The following is a 27,539-nucleotide window of genomic DNA, read 5'->3' on the forward strand; positions in this document are numbered from 1 at the left end:
ATTTGTGTAGCTCATTTTCTGTTGTAAGTGTTCTGATTTTTTTGACAAATTGACTCTTTCTTCATCTGTTGAAGCATTTGAGATCGCAGCATTCAACCCTTTCATCTCGGCTTGGAATTTATCACAGGCTGAACAAGTGTCAGTACGAGGATACCCGAATGAGATATTAAACTTCCCATTGAAAATTTTTCTATATGACTCGAGAGAAACAGGTAGATTTGGGTAATTTTCCTTATATAGCTGGATACATTTTGTGATTGACAGTTATTCAGGGAGATAAATCTTCTGAGATTTTCCTTTCCCATAATGACTCGTTTTTCCCTTGAGAGACCCGATGTGGTTTTTCAATTGCTGCAAATTTTCTTCTGAAAGCTTCTTTGGCCTGTTTTTGTGCGTTCCTCTTCTATCTGTTGGGGACTTCCTCATGTTCGTCATACTCATTTGTATAGTCTGACGTGATTCCATGTAGGACAATAAATGCTTTCTGACACACAGGTATTTCCTTAAATATATCATCCTGTTTGACTCTGACAATGTAGCGGAATGTACAATCAAGAAAATTTACTGTATCAGCATCTACCCTGGCCCTCCTATGGACAATGAGATTGACAGAAATCAGACTTGTTAAATATGAAGACTGGTCGTTCCAGTTCCCTAACATGTTGAATGATTTTATTACTTCATTCCTTTGTCCAGGATCAATGTGTTTGAAACATTCAAACATTGAGCATTTGCAGTCTTTTCCCAATTCAAATGACATATTCTTGATTTTTTCTCACATCACTCATTCTGCCATGTACTTCCCTCTTCTTTGTTGACTGTTAGGTTATGCCTTTTGATTTTCATCCGAAGAATCTGAAGATCCACTCATGATGAAATCAAGAAGAACCACGGAGAATTCACACTATGAAACTTGAAGCTTTAAACTCTGATGAAACGATGTTATGATGACGAATAAACTATCTTTACTAACTGAAACTTGCATAAATCAAGAACAACCACGGAGAACTCACACTATGAAACTTGAAGCTTTAAACACTGTTAACAAGATGATATGATGACAAGAACATTCACATAACGTATCTCGACTTGCTGAAAGTTGCATCACTACTGACAATGAGTTAAGCTCACCATGCTGTAGTCTGGACTTGCAGCGTTCTTTCCCAGTAGCGGTGTACTAGCCTCGTTCTTTCCGTGCATGCTATATTTTCAAACCTCAATATCTCTGAAATTAACAACGTTTTTCGCGAGTTTATGTGTCATAATGTAGTTTTTCGACCTGGCTACCAGATAGCGTCATAATCCCATTTTTCAAAAAAGTGGACTTACAGCGTTCTTCCCGTGGGCTCTTGTTAATAGAAATTAATTATATTAAATAAATTAGAGTCAAAATGAGAAGAATTTGCCAGAGTATAATCACATATATGATTAATTTATTATTTACTCTAGAAGACCAACATTGTTTGAAATCTCTACATGTGGGAACAAATAGCTAGAAAATAAATTATGCTTTTCAAATGTAGAGAAATGAAAATGTCGTTCCAATTTCCATTAAAATATCTTCTAAATTGATATATTTTCTCGTGTTCAATAATAGGTACCGTAATGAGAATTTTGTTAAGTTTGTTCACATTTTCTTGGTCTGCATGTCTCCTTTTATGGGATGATCCCAGTTGATTATTTCTTCATCTGTTGAAGCATTTGAGATCGCAGCATTCAACCCTTTCATCTCGGCTTGGAATTTATCACAGGCTGAACAAGTGTCAGTACGAGGATACCCGAATGAGATATTAAACTCCCCATTGAAAATTTTTCTATATGACTCGAGAGAAACAGGTAGATTTGGGTAATTTTCCTTATATAGCTGGATACATTTTGTGATTGACAGTTATTCAGGGAGATAAATCTTCTGAGATTTTCCTTTCCCATAATGACTCGTTTTTCCCTTGAGAGACCCGATGTGGTTTTTCAATTGCTGCAAATTTTCTTCTGAAAGCTTCTTTGGCCTGTTTTTGTGCGTTCCTCTTCTATCTGTTGGGGACTTCCTCATGTTCGTCATACTCATTTGTATAGTCTGACGTGATTCCATGTAGGACAATAAATGCTTTCTGACACACAGGTATTTCCTTAAATATATCATCCTGTTTGACTCTGACAATGTAGCGGAATGTACAATCAAGAAAATTTACTGTATCAGCATCTACCCTGGCCCTCCTATGGACAATGAGATTGACAGAAATCAGACTTGTTAAATATGAAGACTGGTCGTTCCAGTTCCCTAACATGTTGAATGATTTTATTACTTCATTCCTTTGTCCAGGATCAATGTGTTTGAAACATTCAAACATTGAGCATTTGCAGTCTTTTCCCAATTCAAATGACATATTCTTGATTTTTTCTCACATCACTCATTCTGCCATGTACTTCCCTCTTCTTTGTTGACTGTTAGGTTATGCCTTTTGATTTTCATCCGAAGAATCTGAAGATCCACTCATGATGAAATCAAGAAGAACCACGGAGAATTCACACTATGAAACTTGAAGCTTTAAACTCTGATGAAACGATGTTATGATGACGAATAAACTATCTTTACTAACTGAAACTTCTTGCATAAATCAAGAACAACCACGGAGAACTCACACTATGAAACTTGAAGCTTTAAACACTGTTAACAAGATGATATGATGACAAGAACATTCACATAACGTATCTCGACTTGCTGAAAGTTGCATCACTACTGACAATGAGTTAAGCTCACCATGCTGTAGTCTGGACTTGCAGCGTTCTTTCCCAGTAGCGGTGTACTAGCCTCGTTCTTTCCGTGCATGCTATATTTTCAAACCTCAATATCTCTGAAATTAACAACGTTTTTCGCGAGTTTATGTGTCATAATGTAGTTTTTCGACCTGGCTACCAGATAGCGTCATAATCCCATTTTTCAAAAAAGTGGACTTACAGCGTTCTTCCCGTGGGCTCTTGTTAATAGAAATTAATTATATTAAATAAATTAGAGTCAAAATGAGAAGAATTTGCCAGAGTATAATCACATATATGATTAATTTATTATTTACTCTAGAAGACCAACATTGTTTGAAATCTCTACATGTGGGAACAAATAGCTAGAAAATAAATTATGCTTTTCAAATGTAGAGAAATGAAAATGTCGTTCCAATTTCCATTAAAATATCTCCTAAATTGATATATTTTCTCGTGTTCAATAATAGGTACCGTAATGAGAATTTTGTTAAGTTTGTTCACATTTTCTTGGTCTGCATGTCTCCTTTTATGGGATGATCCCAAGTTGATCATATTCTGCTCCAAATCTTGTTTCCAAAAAATACATTTTTGCTCCCAACCTTTTTAAAAATCCTCCATTTTTGAAATGCGGACACCAGGATCACCTGTTCAGTTAAACTGGTCCTTATTTATAAATACTGTTGTAGTGGATATTATAAATGTTTTTCCATTGTGAAGACACATGTAATTGTGACAAGGTCCTGGGGTTGCATGCCTCCTTCTTTGGAATGATCTCAAGTTGATTTTGATTTATATTTTAAACTCTTGTTTCCAAAAAACAATGTTCTCAATCTGGATCTATATCAACTCCAGTCTTTTCTTCTTTGTCCTTTTTTTCAAAATGATTCTCCAATAATCTCGAGGACTTCATCGAGCAAAATTCGAAAGAAATTGCTCTCCATCCCTCTTTTCGTGCCTACAGAGGGATAGAGCCGGGTCGGTTTATCTGCTTTAGATAGTTCCAGGTCCCGTCCTCGTAACCGACTACCTAGATGCATCTGTTTTTCCAGTCCAATTTTACTTGTAATGAATTTTCACCTTTGTCGTAACTTTCAATTTTCAATCAATTTTTTCTCTCAAAATTTATGGAAAATAATTGGCTACATTAGAATAATTTCAAATGAGAATTGTTGGAAATTAAAGACCAAAAAAATTTTCCAGTCCAATTTTACTTAATGAATTTTCACCTTTGTCGACACTTTTAAATTTTCAATCAATTTTTTCTCCCAAAATTTATGGAAAATAATTGGCTACACATTAGAATAATTTTAAATGAGAATGGTTGAATATTAAAGTTCATGAATTTTGTTCAAAGCTTATTGAAGTTAGTTGTTGAAGTTTTTTATTCGTCATGTTATCTTATTAGTTGAAAAGTTTTTATATTGCGTTATGGAAAATCCCATGTTTCCCATCGTAATTGATTTAAAGATATACTTTTTTAAATTCAATTCAAATGTTTGTTATAAAAATGTTCGTAGTGTAAAAATATTTACTGCACTCTCATACATCCTATTCGTTATATTCATGTACAATCACAATATATCCTAAGAGCGGTTATTCCTTCATAAATGTATAAGCTATAGGAATAAACTATAACATTAATTATTCCATTATAATAATTATAAAATGTCCTAAACTCCATTCAAATCCTCTCATAATCTTCATTTCAAGCCTATGCTTGATTCATTTTCTATTATGCATTTTATCACCATTTATTATATTTAATTTTTGTATTTGATTTATACCAACTGATTATCAGCATTTATTTCTAGAACATTCCGATTTATCGAGTTTGATAGCATTGATAGAATTTTTTTAAATCTATTTTTAATTCAAAACTTGTGATAAGAGTTAGTTTATAGTATTAGATTTATTTAGAGAATGAGAATATATTGTACTGATACAAATGTTATAATTTTCAGATTTTATAAAAAATATTTGTTGTTAATAGAAATGAAATCAATGATTAGTTCACAAAGTTCAATACAGTTTTGATCTAAGATCAACAATTAATCGAATATTTAAGACCAATCATCTATTGACGGTTAATTGAGGATTAACTTTTGATCAAAGATCAATCTTGATTGAAGTAAATAGCTATAAGACTTGGAAATATTGGAATTTTATTGCCTATAGTTAGTATATAATTTTTTTTAATATTTATTTTGTTATTTATAAAGTGCGGAGCAATAAAATATAAACTGGATGAATAATTCGTATATAATGAAATTTACAGTCTTATTCTTTTGGAGAATGAATATTTAGCCTCTCTGAATTTGATAGATTTGATCTGAATCTTCCACTGAATTTTCCATAATAATTATATACTACAGGGTTTAGCAAATGTATCATATATAATGAACAGTTTTTGCTTATGTAGTATGATAGAGTTGAAGAGGTCATTTATTTTAGTTTTTAAAATTGTATAAAAATACAGGAGATAATATTATAGTACGCTTGTTTAGGGTTTACAAATAAGTTATCAAATTATGTTTCATTTAAATTGTTTTTTCTCATGTAGCACATGTTCAAGACTCGTCTGTTGAAAAAAATCGTCGTTTATCAGGTAAGACCTGAAAGTCTCTAATGCTGGACCCGAGCCACTGAGGTCATAGTCTAATATTATTAATTCATAACCAAGACTGTATGAAACTATATGTTACAACAAAGAAGGCTTTTGTGAATTCTTTATCATGTGTAGTTCTGACTCATAGATCTTTCAACTGCTTTGATAGAAAACTTAAGCTCTCATAAGAGCTCATAGCAATGATAATGATTTATTCATATTGATCTCCAGATTTTTCCATTCAATTATACTGTATTAGGTTTCTGTGTGAAAACTTGAATTTTATATGGAGGAATGTGTCTGTCATTGTCATTTTTATTTATCGAAAAAACGTTTCTCTCATAATCTTATAGAATTTCTTAAACTTGAGCATGAACTCACTCTAAATATTGAGAAAGTCAATCTTCTTAATTCGACTATCGTTCGCAATAAATAGGTCGAATAAAGTCCAATATGAATAATTTGTCAGTCCCTTAGCATTAGATTACAGCATTAGATTCAGCATTGATTAAGCTAGGCTAGAAACATTCTAAGTAAAGTAAATTATTACGTGACTAGATAAACTAGCCAACTAAAATTAGATTAGAAATCGACTCACAAAGTAATTCAAACTGAGAAACTATTTTTGTATCTCCAAATAAATAAAAATGAGAAAATTTTAACTCAATAAAGTTGCGATAGCATAGATGGCGATATTACGGAAAATTATATAAATAATACTATGAAGAACAATCAAAACAATTCTTTGTAAATGCAATATGTAATCTTACATTATGTGTGATATACAGTAACATCATGCTATCATAATTAACGCCTATAGATATGTAATTAGAAGTCGAAACTCATCTCATGAATTATTCTTGTTTTTGATAACTATTTATTACCAAATCGAAGCTCTAACGATGAAGTTATGATAGCTAGTCTACTAGTCGATAAACTTCTATAAAAATAGAATTGGTGATTCCATTCCCTTCAATATGTTGAATTTCATTAATACTGTTTGAAATGAAATTTTATGTTGTCTTCTCAATTATTATTTGCTGCCTCAAGTCATGTTGAATTGAAAAAAAGATAAATATTTATTATGTTTCTAAAATTGAACCTTGCTTCATTTAGACGACTGTTACTGTGGATAGGAAAAAATTTCTCTAACATATTTGAATTTGAAGAGTACTTACTTATTCACTTGAATTATTCCATAAATACGATGTTTTCTCACATATAAATTGGAATGATTCTACTTCCAAACCTATTTTTTTTTCAATTGATCTACTTGAATTCTTTTAAATTTCAAATTAACTATAATTTATCCACTTTATTTGTATATGTATAACTCATTTACAGGAAGGAGAGACTCATCAAACCTTTTTAAAAGCCATGATTTTTAATCAATGTCTGATCTGTTGGAAGAAAGAGAATGTTAGTATTCATGGGAAGTGCTCACACATTTGTTGCAGTCTACCACTGTGTGAACATTCCCATATAGTCCAGTCAAGGAAAGGTTATAGAGGGAAAAGTTGGGAAGACAATTTTTGACCCCGCAGTTCTGTTCAGGGTAGTAAGGAGGTAAGCAAGCTTCATCTTTCAAATGATGTATTATTTCACTATTCCAAGTGTTCATTTCATTGTTATAGTAGCCTCAATGTAGGGGTGAAATTTTCATTGCTGCAACAATTGTCAACTCAGCGGTTCCACTCCTTCAACAGAGGGGATAAAGATGTGCACTGTTGCTATGTTTACCTACTAACTAGTCCAAATAAAGCTGCAAAGTCAAAAATTGTGTCACAGACACCCCCTTCCAATGTGATTGTCAAACGATCAATTGTTGCAGCAATGAGAATGTCACCCCTACATTGAAGCTGCTATAACAGGAAAGGAAAACTTGGAATAGTGAAATAATACATCATTTGAAAGATAATTCAATGCTCTATAAACCTACGATAAGCATAAGTTTTTATGATGCATTGTTGGAGAGTTATAAGCCCTGAAAGAGCAAAACATTGGATAAAAAACTGTTATTTTAACAATTACACACCTTCAAGAGCGAATACCTCGGAGCTATTGGGAGTATCAAAAAATTCCACAAAACAAAAAGTTTAGAGAATTTATCAAGCTTTTTTTGAATAGTTAGTTATATCAGTTGAATGCATTGCTCTCAATATATGAGCGTGGAAGCAAAACGCTGAAAAATGCAACATTTAAACCACCCTCATCCCCTTAGCACATGAGTGAGGAATGGGGACTTTTGATATGTTCTCCTCCTAACTAGTCTCAACAATGCTGCAAAGTCAAAAATTTTGTTTAAAACATTCCCTCCAAATTCGTTTGTCAATTGGTCTATTGTTGCAAGAATAGAAATTTCACACTAGACACTAAAGCTGCTGCAAAAGGTGTAGGGAAATTTGTAAAAGTAACAAATTATACATCAAATTGAAGAGAATTTGATACTTTATAAGCTCATAATCAACATGGATTTTGCTCATTGTTTTTTAAAAAGTTATAAGAGCAAAAATAGAAAAAAATTGGTGGCAAACGTGTTTTTTCAAAAATGTCACACTTTCAAGAGCGGATATATCGAAAACTAGAGGAGATATAAAAAAAGTTGTAGAATAAATATTGTAGGAAATTATGTAAGCTTCAATTTGTTATATGACAGTCAAGTCCTTAGTTTTTGAGTTCTATGCGAGAAGCCAAAAAATTGTACCTATAAACCACCCCCTCCCCCTTAGCACAGGGGGTAGTGGTGGGGACTTTTGATATGTATACCTCCTTACTATCCTAAACAGAACTGCGGGGTCAAAAATTGTCTTCCAAACATTTCCCTCTAAACCCTTTTTTGAGCATTCATTGCCTGGTCTGATAAGGACTAATCGTATTCTTTTTCTGCTTGCAAGTCATAAATTTATTCGTAAGCAGGGATTAAGTAAAACACCATGTTGTCTTAGTGAAGATCTCATGAAAATAATGACTATAAATAATAATGACCCAATTCTCATTGGATTAGTATGATACACGGTTTGCGCTTGCAGTGCAAAGCTACAAGATGTGCATTGGTCATTTCTCATCTTCTTATTGAATGAATATTGCATGCAAATTTTTCTTTATGACAGTCTCTCCTCTAAATGTTGTGGAGCCATTTTGATTAACTTACTCGTATATAAACATTGATAAGTTGTATATGCAAATCTTAAACTTTTATATGGTATAAGATACAAGAAAATCTTATTTTAATCTCTATACAGATCTTGTTAATGGATTGGATTTAATTGTTAAATCTCTTGTATTTTGAAAATTTAACGGCTGATTCTACTGCCCGTAGCTTGTAATATGAATAAAGTTTTCTGTATTCTTAAACAAATACGTTTATGAAACAGGCATTATTTCAAATTATTTTTATTCTTTGATATGGTTTATCGTATTTAGAAATGCCTTCAGTCTCATTCTAGTATGAATGAGAAAAAACAGTTTTTGAATGAATGTTGAAAAAACAAAAATAATCTAGAAAAATAGGCACTACTGTTTAATAATTAGTTCATTTTATTATTAGCCCTTCATGATACCAAAGAACACATCCCAATTGACAACCAAACAAATAAAATACTGAAATTAGCTTTCATAAAGACCTTTTATGTGATGTATTAGTTTTGTACTTTATCTTTGAGAGAATTACAATTTATTATTACAGCAGAGTTAATTAAATTCCAATGTTTAAATGCTCAAAGAGACGTTTTTATATAACACTCCTGTACTAGAACATTTTTAGCGGTTGCATAAAACATTATATTATAAAGGTGTCTTTTATATTGAACACTGAATGTAAGATATTTGCACTTGTATGTAATTCGTAAGTAAATATTCATTTTAAACTCATCCATGTATTTTATTATTCTAAAATATTCGACTTTCCTTGACTATCTCCTGAAGTAGGTACTTCGCAAAATACGCTTGAAGCGAAGCGTTGAGTAGTATGTGTAGTATGTGTAGTTAATGCAATAAGTAGGTAAATCACCCTACACATTGGGACAAGTTGCGTCTACTACAGTTATTGTATTACAGAGTCACTGTAGCGTCTGCTATTATAGTGGAAAAACGCCATTACTCGGGGACAATAGACGGATTTTCTGTAGCCGATTTTCTGTAGTTCAGTGGCTGGTTCTAGTTGACGTCGCTATTATCCCGATGTGCAGGATGCTTTAGTAATAAAGCAGGGAATGCTGAGGATTTTTGTTTGAAGCAGATTTAGGTAGAGAGTGGATAAAGAGGACTCCTCAATTCATTTATTGATAATAACAAAGAATAATAAATATATAAACCAATAAATTATAGAAACTATCAAATTGTTGAGGACGTAGGAAAAATGTAAGACTGGGAAAAGAAATATAGATGGCAAGGTGAAGAATAATTTCCATGGAAAAGAAGTCAGGAGAGAAAAAATGTAGAGAAGACTGGTGAACAAGAAGAAAATGACAGATGGAGGAGGAGGAGGTGGTGGTCAACAAGAAGAATAACGGTGGAGAAAAAAAGAAGAGGACAGGAGGGGATGGAGGACGAGAAGGAGAAGAAGAAGATAGGAGGAAAAGGTAAAGAAGAATAATAATAACAACAGAGCGTTATCTCGTTACCATAGATACCGTTGCTATGTAAACAACTTCTTCTTTCTGACTATTGATGAATTCTATAGGCCTCCTGATTATTCATCCAGTAATAGATTATAGAACTTGAACTTCCATACTCTTGAAAAAAATAGTTTCTTCAATAGCTAGTCGTAATATTTCTGTGATGATAGTAATATTTACTTGTTGACAATTTCCCATGTGGCTTATTTAATAGCACTTACCTTTTACAGAAAATACTTCTTTCATTTCCAGTACGTACCTTACCTTAGTCTACGTATAGGAAGAATAGGTATAATCTTACCTTAGGCTACTTAGTTACAGGAAGGTTTGAGGGTCAACATCTTGGAAGGTTTGATTAAGTGGTAACATTAATCTGAGCACTATTGCTTATTTTAGCAAAAGTTGATAATTATTCTAGATATAGGCTTTCGTTCAATTCTTATTGCCTACTGTTTGTTTATTGTTAAAAAAATCAATTCTGTTGAAATTCACATTACCTATTTCTCAATGTATTTATTTTCAATACAATGAGTACATAATACTTACTGTTAAACTAATATATACTAAAGCTGCGTTTACACCGGAGTTAATAACACAAGTTTTTAACATTTTTGTTATCAACTGATGTTAATCACAAAAGTTAATAACATCATGTTGATTTGCGTTTACACCGGAGTTGATAACATGAGTTATTAATAAAAAGTTGTCAACTTGACTGAATCGACAAAAAATTCTCTTGAAAAAAGTTGATAACTTGTGTTTTCAACAGAAAATTCCTTGTTATTACACAAGATTTATGTTATCCATCGAGAGTCGGCAACTTTTGTTAATAACAGGTTACTATTATCTTCACAGCTGTTCCCTAATAACTACAGCTGCAGACAAAACACGTGACAAAGTTATTAACTTTGCGAAAAGAAAAAGTTATTAACTTATGTTGAAAACTTTTGTTTAATAACTCGTGTTATTAACTCCGTTAATAGCTTTTTGTTAATAACTCGTGTTATTAACTCCGGTGTAAACGCAGCTTAAAGCTGCTTAAAATGCAGCTTAAAGCTGCGTTTACACCAAAGTTATTAACAAAATATTAGATTGAACATGACTTATCATACACATGATGAACATTTATGTGTTTGTCAAGATCCGTTCAATCTAATAGAATCTATAAGGATTAAGTTATTAACATTTTGTTAATAACTTTGGTGTAAACGCAGCTTTACATCAAATCTTCATACTTAATCAAATCTTCTTTATTGGAGATTCCAATAAATATTCATTTTTTATTAGTAGATAGGCTACTTAAATGATTTGTTTATTTCGTATTTACAATTAATACTGTGCCTCTCTATAATCAGTATGCTGAACAATCTCTTCTATGGTTTTTACCCTGGTTAGTAACTGAAATTCAATTTGTCAAGTTCCATGGCAATATTACACAATAAGTTTGATTTGTAGTATAATAAGTTTTGAACTTGAAGTCATTTATATTGATTTTTACACCTACATGGTACATACAATCGGTCATTAATATGAAATACAATATCATTTCACAGGATTGCTGAAAGGAGTTGACATCTATTGAATTATATTAAGATACTCTACTGATAAGTTGAAAGGAAGAAACAAAAAATGGGGCCAAAGAAAAAAGGAAAGGGAAGCAAATTGGCCAGAATGTCTGAGGAAGAGAAAATCAGATATCTTCAGCACAGGGCGGCTATTGAAGAGGAAGCGAGGAGACGAAAAGAACAGCTGATATCGACTTTTATGAAAGTTGGTTCAAAAAATTGAATATTCATCCCTTATTGAATACTAAACAATTTAATAAATTAGGCCTACCAGAATAACTATCTTAATAGAATACATTATTAAATAATTAGCCTATATTGAGTTGAATAGATATTTTTACTTCATTACCGGTGATCACTTTGAATGGATAGAATGACGTTTATTGATGATGTGGTGAATTTTGAAAAGTGTCCACTTTAGATTCTGTGGAGATTCTAATAAATATAAAGTTTTTTATTAGTCGACGTTACTTATTCATTGCATATTGAATAGATAGATATATTCACCTATTTATGAGAGTTCTCCTATTCTCTGAGAATAATCACTCATAAGGGATAGAAAGAAAACTATAAAACTTTCCTGATGCTTCGTTACTAAGATTGAGACTGCAGAAGATATTCACAGTATCGCGGTACTATACAAATTCTCAATTTTAACATTCTGATTATAACTATTTTCATATAGTATGATAATAAATTAATGACTATCCCAATATAAAGCTTCCTATTCTCAAATGTAATATGTAGTTAATAACAGAGGAGTGTGCCCTGCCTAGAGGATTCTAGTCTCAAAAGATGTCAAATAATTTATCGACAAATGAATTAGAGAAACTTCTATAGACTAATATATAGGTACACTTCATTTACAATAATATCATGAATATATTACCGGTATTGGAATTTTCCTACCGTTTTTATTAAAATTTCAACAGTTACAAAAATACACGACTTGTAGCATGAATAAGTAATCTAAAAAATTGTCAATTTTCAATTTTTACCTTAAATTTGAAAATTGTCTTTTCTTGTCTAGAATAAATTAAAACATGAAGAAGCATTCACCAGATTGAACTCGGCAAAGATCAACCAGCAATGGAGACATCTATTGAGAAAACTTAAGTGTAAAGAATTGAAAGACGACATGGAGGTGAGTAAATTAGGTAATGAATAATAATGTATAGATTGTTAACATTGAAAATGTGAAGAACATAACCCACTTTTTGGACTTTTCTATAGGCCTATCAATTTTGAAATGAAACAGTTGTGGACTCAGCCTGTTGCTCATTTCTCAATTATTCATAATATGAATGATTGAGTATCATTAAATGTAGATATTATCAAGGTAAAGATAATGCGCAATATGATTAAAAATCAATGCATAATTCATGGTAGCAGACGGCAAAATAATAAATAACAATGAAACAATTCTACAAAACTGTAGCTATTTTATCATAAGCTCTGTGTTATTATTGAATACAAAAGTGGATGAACTTGAATAAATTTATTCAATTTTTGTACTAGACTAGAACTTAAATTTTTATTATCAATATGGACTCAAAGTAAGTTACCAGTTCGATGGCATTGTAATGAAGAGTGGAGCCCTTATTGTAGCGATAGGTACAGTAGGCCTGCGCTATTATCAAAATACATAATTTGGAGAATTCTTTACTCTTTTTGCAGAAGAATCTCATACAAAATTAAAAATAGCTCATAGTTAACTTGAAGAAGTACGTATAGGTTTCCCTGTCCATACTGCAATAATCTAACTTATTCAATCTTCCTTAGCCTACCTGTTGATTCAAATGAGTCTCAAGTCCCAATATTACTTTTTTATGAAGATTTATACTAAACTTATAGCCTTTATGAAATGACTTTTAAATATTTTTTATGCATGTCTGGTGAGCATAAATTATCATTTCTGTCCACAGGCATTATGGAAATCATTTGAAACAACAATGAACTGTAAAACTCGCCTCATCGACACTCTGCTGTCTGATTTGGAAAATGCTGACTGGCAATACGCTATGATGTTTCACTCACATTCTGAAACTGTTGATAAGCTTATTGGTTAGTATAATGATGCCTTACTTGATATTTATCGTTATTTATCCTATTTTTATAGGTTCAAATACTATAAATTAAATAAAAAGACTAAGAAATTGTCAAAAACCACATATTTATTGATAGTTAGAAAGACCGGTTTCGGTTGTCACACCATTATAATCTCGGATAAACTATCATAAATTGACAATGGTGTAACAACCGAAACCGGTCTTTCTAAATATCAATAAATCTGTGGTTTTTGACAATTTCTTAGTCTTTTTATTTAATATGAATAATTACCATAATATCAACTTCTCAACTACACAAAAAATACTATAAATAGTCAGCTTCTATTATAGTCTACTTGGGCCCGCCGCAAAGTAGACCCACGCTAATCCACGAAAAGCAACCCACGCCGTGGGATGTTTTGTAAACCATTGCTATAGAATTATTCATAATCAATCAGCTGACAAGTGGATTATTCATTGCATGTGTATTATCATCATTACTCAGATGTCTGGAGAAGCCTAGCAATGGTTTACAAAACATCCCACGGCGTGGGTTGCTTTTCGTGGATTAATTAGCGTGGGTCTACTTTGCGGCGGGCCTTAGTTTAGAAATTTGCTCATTTTTTTAATTACTGGCAACTATAACTTGGATTCTTCGTTGCAATTCAGAGATCTGAGTAGCTTAATACTAGTTTGGCAACAATAAACAGATTATTATCAATTAACACTAAACGTGTGAGATATTACTGGTGACTGAAATTGTGTAGCTCTAGTCATGTGATTGAAGGAAACTAGGTAATTGTTTTGTAAACCTGGCCATGATAATGTAGTTTTTTATTAGCACTGGTAATTTCAATTACAATCACTTTTATTACCTGCATATTACCTTATTCTGTTATAGTCTGTATGTACTCTATACCCTATTTATTATACAGAGTTAGTGAAAATGATGGAAACAGCTTAATATTTCTTTCACAAGGATAATTTGAAAGTAGCTTTAATTAGGATTCTATTCGAATTAAAAAACTACTTCTATGTTGCTTCAAAATTTTTGGTGAAGTTTAGGTGGACAGTATTGAGATTTGCCTTCTACTCCTATATAGGCCTACTCCCACTGGCAAACAAGTCATGCCATATCTCATGCCAGTGGTACAGTGGTTGTCAGCTTGCCACTTGAATTTCCGTTTGTATCGTGCGATAATACCGGTACTGCATTTTTGTTGTCTCACGTTGTAATTGTTGTTTTTATTAATGTTGTCTGAAATAAATTGGAATTGAATTATATTGCTGACCGAAAAGAGGATTAATTATAAGTAGAGTACCGAACTGTACCGAACTTCTTTCCAAGGGAATCAATTTATTAATTTTCGAGTGGTAATGTTTATTTAAAGTTTCAAATTTAACTTGAAAAATCATGAATTTGATTCCATTATAATGAGATGTTCGGTAATGATTTCGTACGATCCAACAAGGCTACTACCATTCTTCATCTTTCTAACGCATTTTTCAGTGGTGTGTAATTTATTATGTTGAATCATGCAATTGAAAGCTGATTGTTGATAATTTTCAGAATTGCATCGAGACAGACTGGACAGTTTGCACAGATTTTACAACAAAGAGCGCATCAAAATGATGGCTAAAGCCAAGTATGAACACGAAAAAATAACTGCCAAGGGAAATAGAGACGGTGAACATCTGCAAGCGGTCATTTTCGAGATGAACAAACGTTTCTCCAACGAAAAACACAAAACTGATTCGTCCTGTGAGAACAAGCAGGATGAACTTCGTAATCAGGTAAGACAAGAAAAAAATAAAAAAACTTAATTTTTCAAGACTCGAGAATTCAATAAGACCCGAGAATCGTTCTGGTCCCTGGTCTTCCTCTACATGCGACTGATTACTGACATATTCGAGGTGGGATAGGGAACTCGGAAGTCCACTCTTCGCTTCCAAGACCGATGTTTATAATTATATTATTATTTTCAAACAGTGGCAGAGAGAGAAGGATAGATACATGTGAGTGAGAAAACTTTTTGTGTAGTTGAGAAGTTGATATTGTGGTAATTATTCATATTAAATGAAAAAGACTGAGAAATTGTCAAAAACCACTGAAATCAGTCTTTTTCATTTAATGAGTGAGAAAAGTTGACCCACTTCCACCTTCTTACTTCACGGGCCAGGGGCCAGAGCTAATATTCTCGTGGCATCTAAGACCTCTTTTCAAATAAATACATGAAGTAAGTGACAATTGAGTGCGATTTCATAACAAAATTTTCCTTATAAGCCTACCTACATCGTACTAAGATTTATTTACTCTTATCCTTATTTATTTTTTTATCTCGTGGATTCATCGCTTATTGAAAAATGTTTCAAATTCTACCAAAATCTCATAGTAGCCTTTACTGTAAGTCAAGAAGTGTCCATAGAGATATGAAGGCCAGATTATAAAAATCTATAATACGTACAGTGGTCACATATGGAAGTGAAGTCTGGATATTAACATCTAAGGCTGCAAAGATTCTAGACCGCTGGGAAAGGAAAATGTTGCTTAGAATATGACCCACATCACCTGTGTGTGATGAGGGTGTCTGGCGAATAAGAAATAGAAATGAATTAGCTGCACTCTATAGAGAGCCACCCCTGTCCACATTTATGTTAGACTAAAAGATGGGCAGGGCATTTGGAGCGGATGCCAGACACTCGTGCTACCAGGAAAATAGATGTGGGACAGCCAGGAGGCAAAAGACCAGTGGGCAAGCCAACACTGAGATGGGTGGATGGTATTTCCAAGGATGCAGCAGAACTCCTTTGCATCAGAAATTGGAGAATGAACGCGTGAGATCGTGATGAATGGAGGAGCAGAATTGAGGAGGCCAGTGCTCGATTTGGGCTGAAGCGCCATATAAGAAGAAGCCAGTACTGTAATTTTCTCTAGTTTTGTGAAGTTTTGAAATACGTTTTCAATGATAGCTCTAATACATAAATTAATTTGGCTTCTTCTAGTTTAATGGCATTACTAGCATGATCAAAATGTTTGTTCGCTTGCAATGAGTTAGATGAACATGAGTTTTGCACACAAACACAGAATAACCTTCCATTGAAGTTGACCATTCATTTATCTTCTACAATTCGATAATTTTCTCTCAATTCATTCGAACATAATGATGTGTTCAAAGTATTTTTTAAAATAAATAATTCCAGATGAGCGTATAAAGAAAATGCGAATTCGGTTTTAAAGGATTATATTCTCTCTCTTATAAAAAACTTGCTACTTGTACCTGTTTTATAAACTTATTTTTATAAAACAGTCTTCAATATACTATTTTACATTCCTTAATCACAACATCAAATTAATGATTGGGAGAGAATCAACAGGATAAACCCTGTATATTTTGAACAAGTATGATAGTTGCAGCATTTTGTTGTTCACTGTATAAAATAAGTTGAGACCTGGGGAAAATATCTGTGTTGCCAAATTGTGCGAAATTTCAATCTTTCCATGCAAGTCCATATGACTAGATACATTCAAATTGACAACTCTGCATCAACTGTGTTGTTGAATTGAATACATCCTGTCATATGGGCTTGCATGAAAATATTAAAATTTCGCGCAATTTTGCAACATGGATTTTTTCTCCAAGTCAACTTATTTTACACAGACTAATTTGAATGTTATTTTCTCACTTGTAAGTTCGATTCCAATAAACATTCATCAAGGTTTTGATTAATATTCTTCTCTTAACAAGTGGAAGATTCTACAGAAGTTTTCAGTTTATATTCATATTCTATTATTGTCGAAAGTGACAGTTAGCCTATATTGAGTTTTTGCAGACTCATCCCACCACCGAAGACCAACAATTTCGTTTTGCAGATGCTTTCAGACATAGAAAAAGTGGAGGAGGCGTGTGCTGCGAAACTGGAACATCTGTGGCAGGCTCTGCAAAAGGTGTTGAAAGACTACACCTCGGCCATCGAGCCTATGCGCGTGCATTACGGCGCACTCTGTGACAGAGACTCTGACAGCTCCACTCAGCTCATGGTGCACTGCGATACCATCAACAAGTATACGGTCAGTAATGTTTATTTTCAGAAAATAAATTCTTCAATTTCATATTGCATTAAGAGCTGCAACCTAATGAATCACTTTGAAAATATCTTAGAATTCTAAATTTTGAATAAATAGGTAATTATGCTGTAATACTGTACAGTTGTGTTGAAGATGAATGTCATGTCCAAAAGTGCTCTACATGGTGAGTGATAGTGCTTCTTATTATTTAATCCAAATTTATAGGGCTATGATGTAAGTGTTCAAAGTAGAATATAAACAAAAATAAAATAAATAGAATAAATAAAAATTAGAATATCTGGAATTTGTACATTTGAAGGCAACAAGTCAACACCTGAAATTGCCTCCTCCTTTTAACACAACTTATAAAACATCTCATGTGCATTGATAAGCTATTAATTAGCTACGGTAGTGGGAAAATGTGAATTTTGGAAAATAGTATGTTGCAATCAGCAGTGGATGACAATGGAAAAATAGAAATTTTGATTGACCCAAATACTTATTACATATTATAGGTAAAATATAAGCAAGAGTTGGAAACAAAAAGTGAAATGAATAAAGTGAATAACATGTTTTATTCCTTTATTTTCTTCTCCTTATTCTGCTTTCATTTTATCAATTATCTCTCTCTTGCAACCGCAATAATATGTGATCAGGCTCCTTTTGGCAATGCATAGATTTCTTATAAAAAAAAAATATTTTTTTTATTTATTTTAAAAATGCCATGTCATATCCATTTTTCATTTGGTCCAAAAATATTATCCACTGATCCATTCTTCATTTGGATCATCAAGGCAGTTCCACTCAACTTATCACTTATAGTACGCTACTAAATCAAATCAAATCAAATCATCGTTTATTGTCATAAAACATACAATGATGTTTGAAACAAACATGTTATTATGGATACATAGTTTTTGAGTTTTAAGCGAGAAAGCAAAAAATGGTACCTTTAAACCACCCCCACCCCCTTAGCACAGGGGGTAGGGGTGGGGACTTTTGATATGTTTACCTCCTTACTACCCTTAACAGAACTGTGGGGTCAAAAATTGTCTTCCCAACTTTTCCCTCTATAACCTTTCCTTGACTGGGCTATAAGTAACTGGTTGAATATTATATTCCATCATTCGAAACCGTTCTGTATTATTAATTAACGGTTTTACTTGGAAAATTTTAGTTTTTCTATCTAGATAAGTGGTGATTAATTCACATCCATTTTGTCTCATTTTCTAGGCAGTTGGCTCTTTCTGCACATTCAATTTATTTTTACAAATAACCCTTCGTTTCTAAGGATTTTAAAACATGATGTGTTTTCAGAATTGAAACAACAAGAATTAATTAGCAAATTATGTATTTTCTTAACTTCATGAAGCACTCCTTTCACTTTTACAATAGTACTTTCAACTTACTTATGAAGACTGATCTGGTTTCAGGGCACTGCTCAGCTCCCCATCTTCAGCTGGCAAGTAGTACTCTATCTCTATAGTATCTAGTATTATTATAGTCTTAATGCTGTAGGAGTATCAAGTTACTCCTTGCCTGCTGAAAATGGACGTCAGCGCCGTACCGTAAGTTGAAAGAAGAGCTTGATAAAGTTCAATTATAAACAATATAGTTCAAGTTAGGATAAAAATCTTGGAAGAATTCATGTATTTTTATTCCATTTTTCTCATCTACATCTTCATTGATTAGTTATTCATAAGTTATTGGCTAATCATAATCACATCCCATTCTTGAATTTCATTTCCTCCTCCAATAAATTAATTTAAAATTGTGCTTACGTTTTCAGGAATTGATAATAAATCTGAAGCAACAGTTAGCAACGAAGCAGAAGAGCTACGATCAAACAATGTGTGTGTTGAAGAAAGAACAGAGTACGCTGTTCCAGAAATTCCATCACATGCGAACTGATGTGACCAATCACAATAAGTCGGCCGAATCCAAATTGACTCATTTGTCAATTGTCAGCAGTAATGTGATCAAAGTAATTGCAGTAGTAAAAACTCAATTAATTTACACCTTAAAGTTTCAAAAATCAAAGTCTATCATTCAATCAAATATTGAGTATTCATTTTAAAACTATTTATAGAATTTGTTAGATTTTCCAGTATGCTCATAATTTTTATTTTATTTTCAGTTTGATTTATCACTTTTCGGATGCAAACGTTTTTATACAGCTATGAATATGTTACAGGAAAATTCGATTTGTCTATACATAAGAATAAATCATTGCATAATAATGTAATACTAATAAGCACAACAGCAACAATCAGAAAACATATTCCCAGCTGGAATTGAGAAAGTTGATAAATTGTTTTACTTAAATATTACCAATCTTCTAAAACGGTTGAAGTTTTCATCACCTACTGTATTTATTATTTAGTATTGATACTAGCTGTTAAAATGTGAGCCAATATTCACGATTTTTTTTTTGTTTTCAAAGTTGGATACTGTATTTGTTTTTGTTGTATCTGCTCTGTATCTTTTGCATTCGGTAGTTACTTTTCAAATTTATTTGTTCTCCAGTTATATCATATTCATATGTTTTATTTATGTGTTATATGCCCAATAAAGATTATTATTTCATTTCATTCCACATTAATAGCCGAGGGGTCTTACGCGTCGCACCTTAAGTATCACTTCGCCTGGTCGTGGTGTTAGAGGCATAGCTTATCTTGTATGTTATCTCATCTCATCACCTATGCACAAAGCTGATTAGGGCATCATGGCTAAAAATATACATTCACATTTTTTAGCAGATTTTCTATAAGTAAAAATTTATCAAAACTACAACCAATTTGCATATTCAACTTAAATGCCTATTTTGGGTTTTCTCTATTTCAGTTAACCGAATATTCACATTAACGTATTGGTATTCCACCCCTAGTTTGAAATAAATAATTGTAAACATAATGATTAAAAAAAAAATATCCTTGCCAATGCTTCATGATAATGATGAAACCTAGAATTGGATAATAAATTTCATAACATTTTTTATTCCAGGAGTTGACAAGGAAATTGGAGAAAGCCAAATCTGTTATCCAGTTGAGTGAGAAGTGCAAGAAATTCCAAAAGGACGAAGAGAAGTCGTTGCTGAGTTATTGCAGGCACCTCATGATCAACAAGGAGACAACTGCTGATCAAAAGGTTCGAAGCAATTTTTATCTATTCATGTTCAATGTATAAACTTACTACTTTTCTGAATTGCATTGTTATGAATCAACTAGCAACTGTATGCTTGGACCACGACTGATTCATTCAATTAAGAGTATTGAAGGTTTGATGTTTCTGTTGATCGCGTTTCAGAGATGTCTGAATCTCATTGTCAGCAAGCACTGCACTGTATTTACATAATATATTACATTGGGTTATGCTTTATCCTTGGTGAGCATGTTAAAAGTTTATTCATTTTAACATGTTTTGCAAGTAAGCAAGTGAATGGAAAATTGTGTTAGAACGTTCATAGCCACAAAAGTAGGATATTTCTTAGATCCATTTTAAGAGAAGTCGGTGTTTTTTATATTAATAATATTGTTTTGTTTTTTATTTTCCTCTTTTTCTCACCTTGTTGTTGATTGCAAGGATTGTTCAGCAAAGATTTAGAAGTGTCGGTAATTAGCAGGGATTTGGTGAGCTATTTCTAAATATTACTTAGAGCATAATAAGGGATTGTAAGGACCTTTCTCTTTTATAAATGGTGTATTCTTTGTAATTTGGCGTGAGTATGTGCTCATCCTTCCAGACCTTTTTGTTACTTGATAGGACCTATTAATAGATGATCATTTCTATGTTTAACCGAGAATTGAGTTAGAGATAAAACCTGTCTTTGCTGGTCTTCATAGAAACTTCAGGTTCGTCTCATCACCATCCTTCGCCTCTCATCCAACCGCTCCCATAAATAAAGAATGTTTCAATTTCATTCTTGAAAAAATATAATAAATATCGTCCTCCCAATTATCCCTAATGAGGTCAAACATTTTTAGACTACTTTAATATTTATGACCGACCTTTTATTTCCGGTACTCATCTCGAAATGTCAATCTGAGAAATCAATACATTCAGTTGAACTTCTTGACGTGTGCTGAATACAAATTCCAAAACTATACTTATAGTGATCGTTCAAATCGGCATTTGGAACGTCCTGCGTTTGACACGTCTCGCAGAATGGCACTTGAGAAAATGTTTGAATTATTATTAGGAACATAGGCTTTGAATCATCTATTAGTAGTAGTAAGTAGTAAAATGTCTTTATTTATAAACAAAATATCATTCATACAAAAAATGTAATTCATGCTAAGAAATAACAAAAAAAAAACAAAAAATAAAAATTCCCAAAATTTACATAATTTATAAATAAAAAAACCACAAGACACTATTATGGCATAACCATGAAGGTTGTCTGCCAGGAGTCGGTATCTACTAATAATTAAATTCTATTATTAAATCATTTCTTAGTTTTAGAGCCGTTTCCAAAAATGCCGTCATTTTTCTCCAGTCTTTTCCATTTAGCCATTCAATCACTTCTAGTTCGGTAAGTTTAAATTTTCTTAACCATTTTTTACAAGCACCCCCAATATCGGACACCCACCCATAAAGTGAAACATATTCTCTACGTCGCCCGTGTTACATAGTGAGCATCGCCACTGTATTTCAATATCTTGCAAAATGAACCTGCTTGCTACGTTATTACCAGTTTCAACCCTGATTAGACGGTTATGTGAACCTGCCTTCTAGTGTTTTCAAAGCATTTGATTATAGTGTCTTTTGAGAACCTAAATTCTCAGACAACTATAATTAAGTTTGGAAATCATGCGAGACCCCGATGGTAGAGGGATTAGTGAAATTTCTAGTACTATTCCAGTGGTGAGGAATCCGAAATAAAAAAATCATTTGACGATTGATTGCCTCTATATTAAATATTTAAATTCAAACAACACTTTACAATAAATACTTTCTTCAATTAAAGATTATCTTTGTCTTTAAGAGACCAAATTTAATTGTATTTACGTCTTTAAGAGACCAAAATCTAAGGGACACATTGAATTCTGGTGGGGGAAAGATCAAGTACTCATCTTGTAGTTGTCGTCGCGATGTCCGGAGTCCCTGGCGGAGATGGATGAAGGGGTGAAGATGATTGGTCGTCCTCCAGGAATGTTCAGGCGTCGCGGCGACAGATCCAAAAGGGAGTTAGTCTTGTTCTCTCCTCATCAGCGTTCGATGACGTACGATTCCATCCATGGTTGGAAGAAGTCGCCGGCCCTTTTACAATGGAAATTCTCAGCCCGATACAGAAACCTGATGACAAATTTACAACAGAATTAGAAACATAATAATTACCAATATCTAATAGGATTGTATTCAATTGATGATCTAAGTAGATCATCAAATAAATACAATTCACCGCTTCCTATGAGGAAATAAATAATATTATTACATACATAAATCGAACACTTACAAATTATAAATCATATTCAATGACAATAATGAAAATACTCACCAAAAGGGGTATTGAAGATCCGAAGTATAGAGGAATCAATCGTCATTATCTCACTATCCCATAGCTATAAGGGGGACTTTACTTCTAAATTACAATTACATTAAATGTCCGATTTACTTGGACAATCAATCTCCTGGAGAGAATGAGAATGTACCCCCAAACGAAAACATATTACTGGAAATTGAAAAATCTCAAGAAACAGTTAACACTATGACAGCTGGGATTAGAATGATCGCTCTCCTAGTTTTCAGAGACTTCCAGACTGATTAGTTTTACCATCATTACTTAAAATATTTACCCGATCGCCGGTGAATTTCTCTTCGTCCACTCTCTTTCTCCTCAGTAAATAAGGAAGGTGATACGTATCGATACGTTCAAGCAAGAAGGAAACTAGGAGAGAAAAGTTATTTCCCTTTTGCAAGTTTAGAATTATGGGATTGATTCAGCATACTTCTTCTCTAGAATCTGTCATGAGAATATAATTCCAAGTGGGATCGTGGGAACCAAGGACTTTAATAAGATTCTGATCATAATTATAATGATCGTTCAAATCGGCATTTGGAACGTCCTGCGTTTGACACGTCTCGCAGAATGGCACTTGAGAAAATGTTTGAATTATTATTAGGAACATAGGCTTTGAATCATCTATTAGTAGTAGTAAGTAGTAAAATGTCTTTATTTATAAACAAAATATCATTCATACAAAAAATGTAATTCATGCTAAGAAATAACAAAAAATAAAAATTCCCAAAATTTACATAATTTATAAATAAAAAAACCACAAGACACTATTATGGCATAACCATGAAGGTTGTCTGCCAGGAGTCGGTATCTACTAATAATTAAATTCTATTATTAAATCATTTCTTAGTTTTAGAGCCGTTTCCAAAAATGCCGTCATTTTTCTCCAGTCTTTTCCATTTAGCCATTCAATCACTTCTAGTTCGGTAAGTTTAAATTTTCTTAACCATTTTTTACAAGCACCCCCCAATATCGGACACCCACCCATAAAGTGAAACATATTCTCTACGTCGCCCGTGTTACATAGTGAGCATCGCCACTGTATTTCAATATCTTGCAAAATGAACCTGCTTGCTACGTTATTACCAGTTTCAATCCTGATTAGACGGTTATGTGAACCTGCCTTCTAGTGTTTTCAAAGCATTTGATAGGCTGATGTGTTTCAGGAGAAAATACCGGAACCATTTGATAAACTGGGTAACTTTTGGCACCTGTACAATGAGTCGGTTGTTGACTGCTACACTCTGAAACTGCGCAAGGAATCGCTGCTGGCCGACAACCGCCAGCTCAAGCGTCTGCTGCGTCATTACTTGAACACTCTGGCGCAGCCTCACTCAGTCCCCAACAAACGGTCGCAGTTGACATTCATTCCTGCCTAGGTCAATCGCAATATCTGAAAATGTTTTAGATATCCCTTCGCTTTCCAAAGTTGTTGATAACTCCCCATCAAAATATCAAATCTGTCAATTCCTTAAAAATTAATTTTCTTTGATCTGTTTTTAAAAAGATATGTATCAGGTTTCTCAATTCCCAATGGATTTTAACACATTCTATATTCTATCTTGTATGCATCTCGTATATTCATTAATAATAGCTCATATTTGGTTGCTCTCAAAATAAGCTTCCATATTCTTGCTCCTTAGGCACTCTGTTTCTTTCTCAACATTGTACAAATATCTTATTTAATATTGCAAATTGAATAAAACAAATTATTCTGGTTCAGAGTGTTTAGCAGTTTTGTAATTTTGAAGAGGTTGTCTTTATTATGAACTATTCTTTCGGCAGTATTTTTTCCACATTGCAAACGTCTTTTAGATGTTTAGTCTTTCTTCTTTGCAAACGTATTTTAGATGTTTAATCTTTAATCTTTATATGTCTATATCATTTATTAAAATTAGGAAAAACTAATCTTTCCAAGTACCGTATATTTTTTCCAGGTTGGCCATAGTTTCTCAAAAGAGATTATATTTTGAAAAAAGATGATTTTATTTATTAATCTTTCAAAAAAGGATATTATTTTGTCAAAAAATGAGGCACTGTTGTTTCCCTCCACACTTCACACATTCTTCATAGACATATTATTGATGTCCCTTGAATGATAAAGTCTTGTTTGATTGCACAGTACGTTTAGTTCAATTTTTATTTGTCAAATATTGTATTGGCGCTGTTCTATCCTTCACATTGCACTCATCTCTATTATTGTGAAATTTGTAAATTGAAACAATAATTTTTGTTTGCTTCTATCGCCTCCACAATTCCAAAATGCTAGGCTATCTTTGTCAAGTATTCTTCTTATTTGACAATGTTTCTTTTATTGTTCGATTTTTATATTCGCAACATTTTTATATTTGTTTAGGCCTATATATCTTTCCTTGTGATCTAATTGAGCTACTTTCATTGTTCTCATAACTCTTAATATGTTCCTTGATGGATCTGTTATTTGATTCATTTGGCAAACCTACTCTTGTGAAATATTTTCATTTCAATTCTATTTAGTTGCTTATTCTGTTTCTATATTCCTTTGTTTCATCGAAACACTTCATCGGTAATTTCAATTTTTAATTTTTTGGGGGGACTTCCACGAGTAGGCCTATATTATTTAGTCACTACCCAATATTCTTCCACTTTCCTATCCGTTTTCTGTTTGTCGGCTCTCTTATTTTTCAATTCTCTCAATTCAAAATTCATACAGTAGTCTATTTCTGATTTACTTCATTTTTGAGCGTATTTCTATTTTTAATATCAATTCATTCTGAACAGGCGCGAATCTAGGACTCCAAGTTTGGTGAGGGGGCGATTTGGGTGGTCTTTCCTCACGTTCGACTCCCCCCATCCCAAAATTTTTGAAGTTTTAAATCGAAAACAACAGTTGGGAGCTTTATTTTTTTAATATTTGTTCGTAGATTTTTAGATTTATTCATTAAAATGCCAAGGTCATGATACTTAGTTTTGTACCCACAACATTTTTTTCAAACACCACTTGGAATAGTACAGACCCCCCCCCCCCCGATCCGATCATCGAGCGTATATTATGTATACCGGTACGTATAGTACCGTATTAGTATTTTCTCGACTTCGAATTGTACAGTTTAAAAAAAAAATGCATTTTGGATTTTTTAAATGGCTTGTTTTATTTTTATCATATTTAGTGTTTTGGCTGACTATTTCAAAATTCGAAATCTCTTGTCTTTCCGTTTTGAATCATTAATCACTTGACTCAGAAATCATTAATTCAGAAATTTCACATTCAATTTGTGTGTAAATGTAGCATACTTTTTAAAAATTGAGCCTGTTGCATTGCTTTTTATAAATTGAAATTTCTAAACCAGAGTATTCTAATTTCATATAAATTCTTTTACAATAATTAATTCAAAATCTCTTTGCAGATTACAATTGACCCTATTAACATTAAATCTTGTAATTTGATGAATATATCCATCCAAAATTGATTTAAATTACAATTACAAACACCGAACAATTATTTTGTATGGCTTCATTCAACAATTTATGAAATTCATCAATTTATTGACACAGAGAACGCTGCTTTGCAAATTTTCAATGAAATTTGAAATTTATTCTTCCAAAAAATACATAGATTACAATACATAGAACTGATATTATTGAAAAAATATTGTGTTAAACAACCCCTGAGCTTATACAGTGCTAGCAATGCATCCCTAAACAATTTAGAAAACTATTTCACATGAATAGTGTATTTATTATTTGTCTGCTGGCTGATTTCATTCAAATATTCTCGATGAGATTCAGAGCATCAGATTCATGATAATTTTCGATATGCATGCCGTGGAACGGTATCACTTATCAGCAATCATTATCGGAGGTAACTGTCACTCCAGCAATCAGATAATGTCCAATGCAGACTTGTCCTGTCCATCCTGAGTAGCTGTTTGACGTAGCTCTGACTATCAGTGCATCCTATTCAATTGTAAAGCAACAGTCACTGTCAAGGATACCTGTGAATTTGTTGGACTACGGTACTATTTGGATTTTGGTTAGAAATAGTTAAGTGCATTTTTAAACGTGTTTTAATAATTTAAAATGTTTATAATCTATTTTTAAATTGCATTTGAAATTTTAAAAGTGATCGACCAAGTTGTGGTGAAATTATCCCAGCCTGAAAGCTTGTTTTAAAACTAATTTTACCGTGTTTTATTCTGTGAGTTACCCTAACTGCGGCACCTTTGTATTTATGAAGTGATTTCTTAATTCAATATCGTGTTGTGATTATTTTGAGGTACTTGTGCTTTCATTGTGTTTTATACTGTTCTGTGATTTCAAAATGTCTTACTTTTGACTTGGAAGCAATATGAAAAGGTTAGTTACATTTATTATAATAAATATAA

The 27,539-nt window shown here is 32.6% G+C and overlaps 2 protein-coding genes across 3 annotated transcripts in view; both read left to right on the top strand.

Annotated features, from left to right (window-relative positions):
- The first annotated feature begins 1,781 nt into the window (after nucleotides 1-1,781).
- On the top strand, nucleotides 1,782-27,221 carry LOC111045394 (dynein regulatory complex subunit 2). 2 transcript variants are annotated; one of them, XM_039437276.1, is made up of 9 exons: nucleotides 1,782-10,229; nucleotides 11,532-11,748; nucleotides 12,574-12,687; nucleotides 13,469-13,607; nucleotides 15,162-15,385; nucleotides 17,463-17,660; nucleotides 19,447-19,641; nucleotides 20,661-20,804; nucleotides 24,342-27,221. In XM_039437276.1, exons 2-9 carry the CDS (start codon nucleotides 11,608-11,610, stop codon nucleotides 24,552-24,554), a joined length of 1,368 nt encoding a protein of 455 aa, XP_039293210.1. In that variant the 5' UTR covers nucleotides 1,782-10,229; nucleotides 11,532-11,607; the 3' UTR covers nucleotides 24,555-27,221. The 2 variants fall into 2 exon arrangements, with proteins under 2 accessions (XP_039293210.1, XP_039293215.1); XM_039437281.1 differs by having other exon boundaries at nucleotides 1,782-9,942.
- Nucleotides 27,143-27,539, top strand: part of LOC111045397 (ABC transporter G family member 23) — a 180,481-nt gene continuing 180,084 nt past the window's right edge. Inside the window, exon 1 of the mRNA XM_022330798.2 lies at nucleotides 27,143-27,510. Within this exon, the coding sequence (XP_022186490.1) occupies nucleotides 27,503-27,510 (8 nt within the window). The 5' untranslated portion in view covers nucleotides 27,143-27,502. The remainder of the gene's footprint in view (nucleotides 27,511-27,539) is intronic.

Source organism: Nilaparvata lugens, chromosome 1 (genome assembly GCF_014356525.2).
Source record: "Nilaparvata lugens isolate BPH chromosome 1, ASM1435652v1, whole genome shotgun sequence".
NCBI classification, from domain to species: Eukaryota; Metazoa; Arthropoda; class Insecta; order Hemiptera; family Delphacidae; genus Nilaparvata; species Nilaparvata lugens.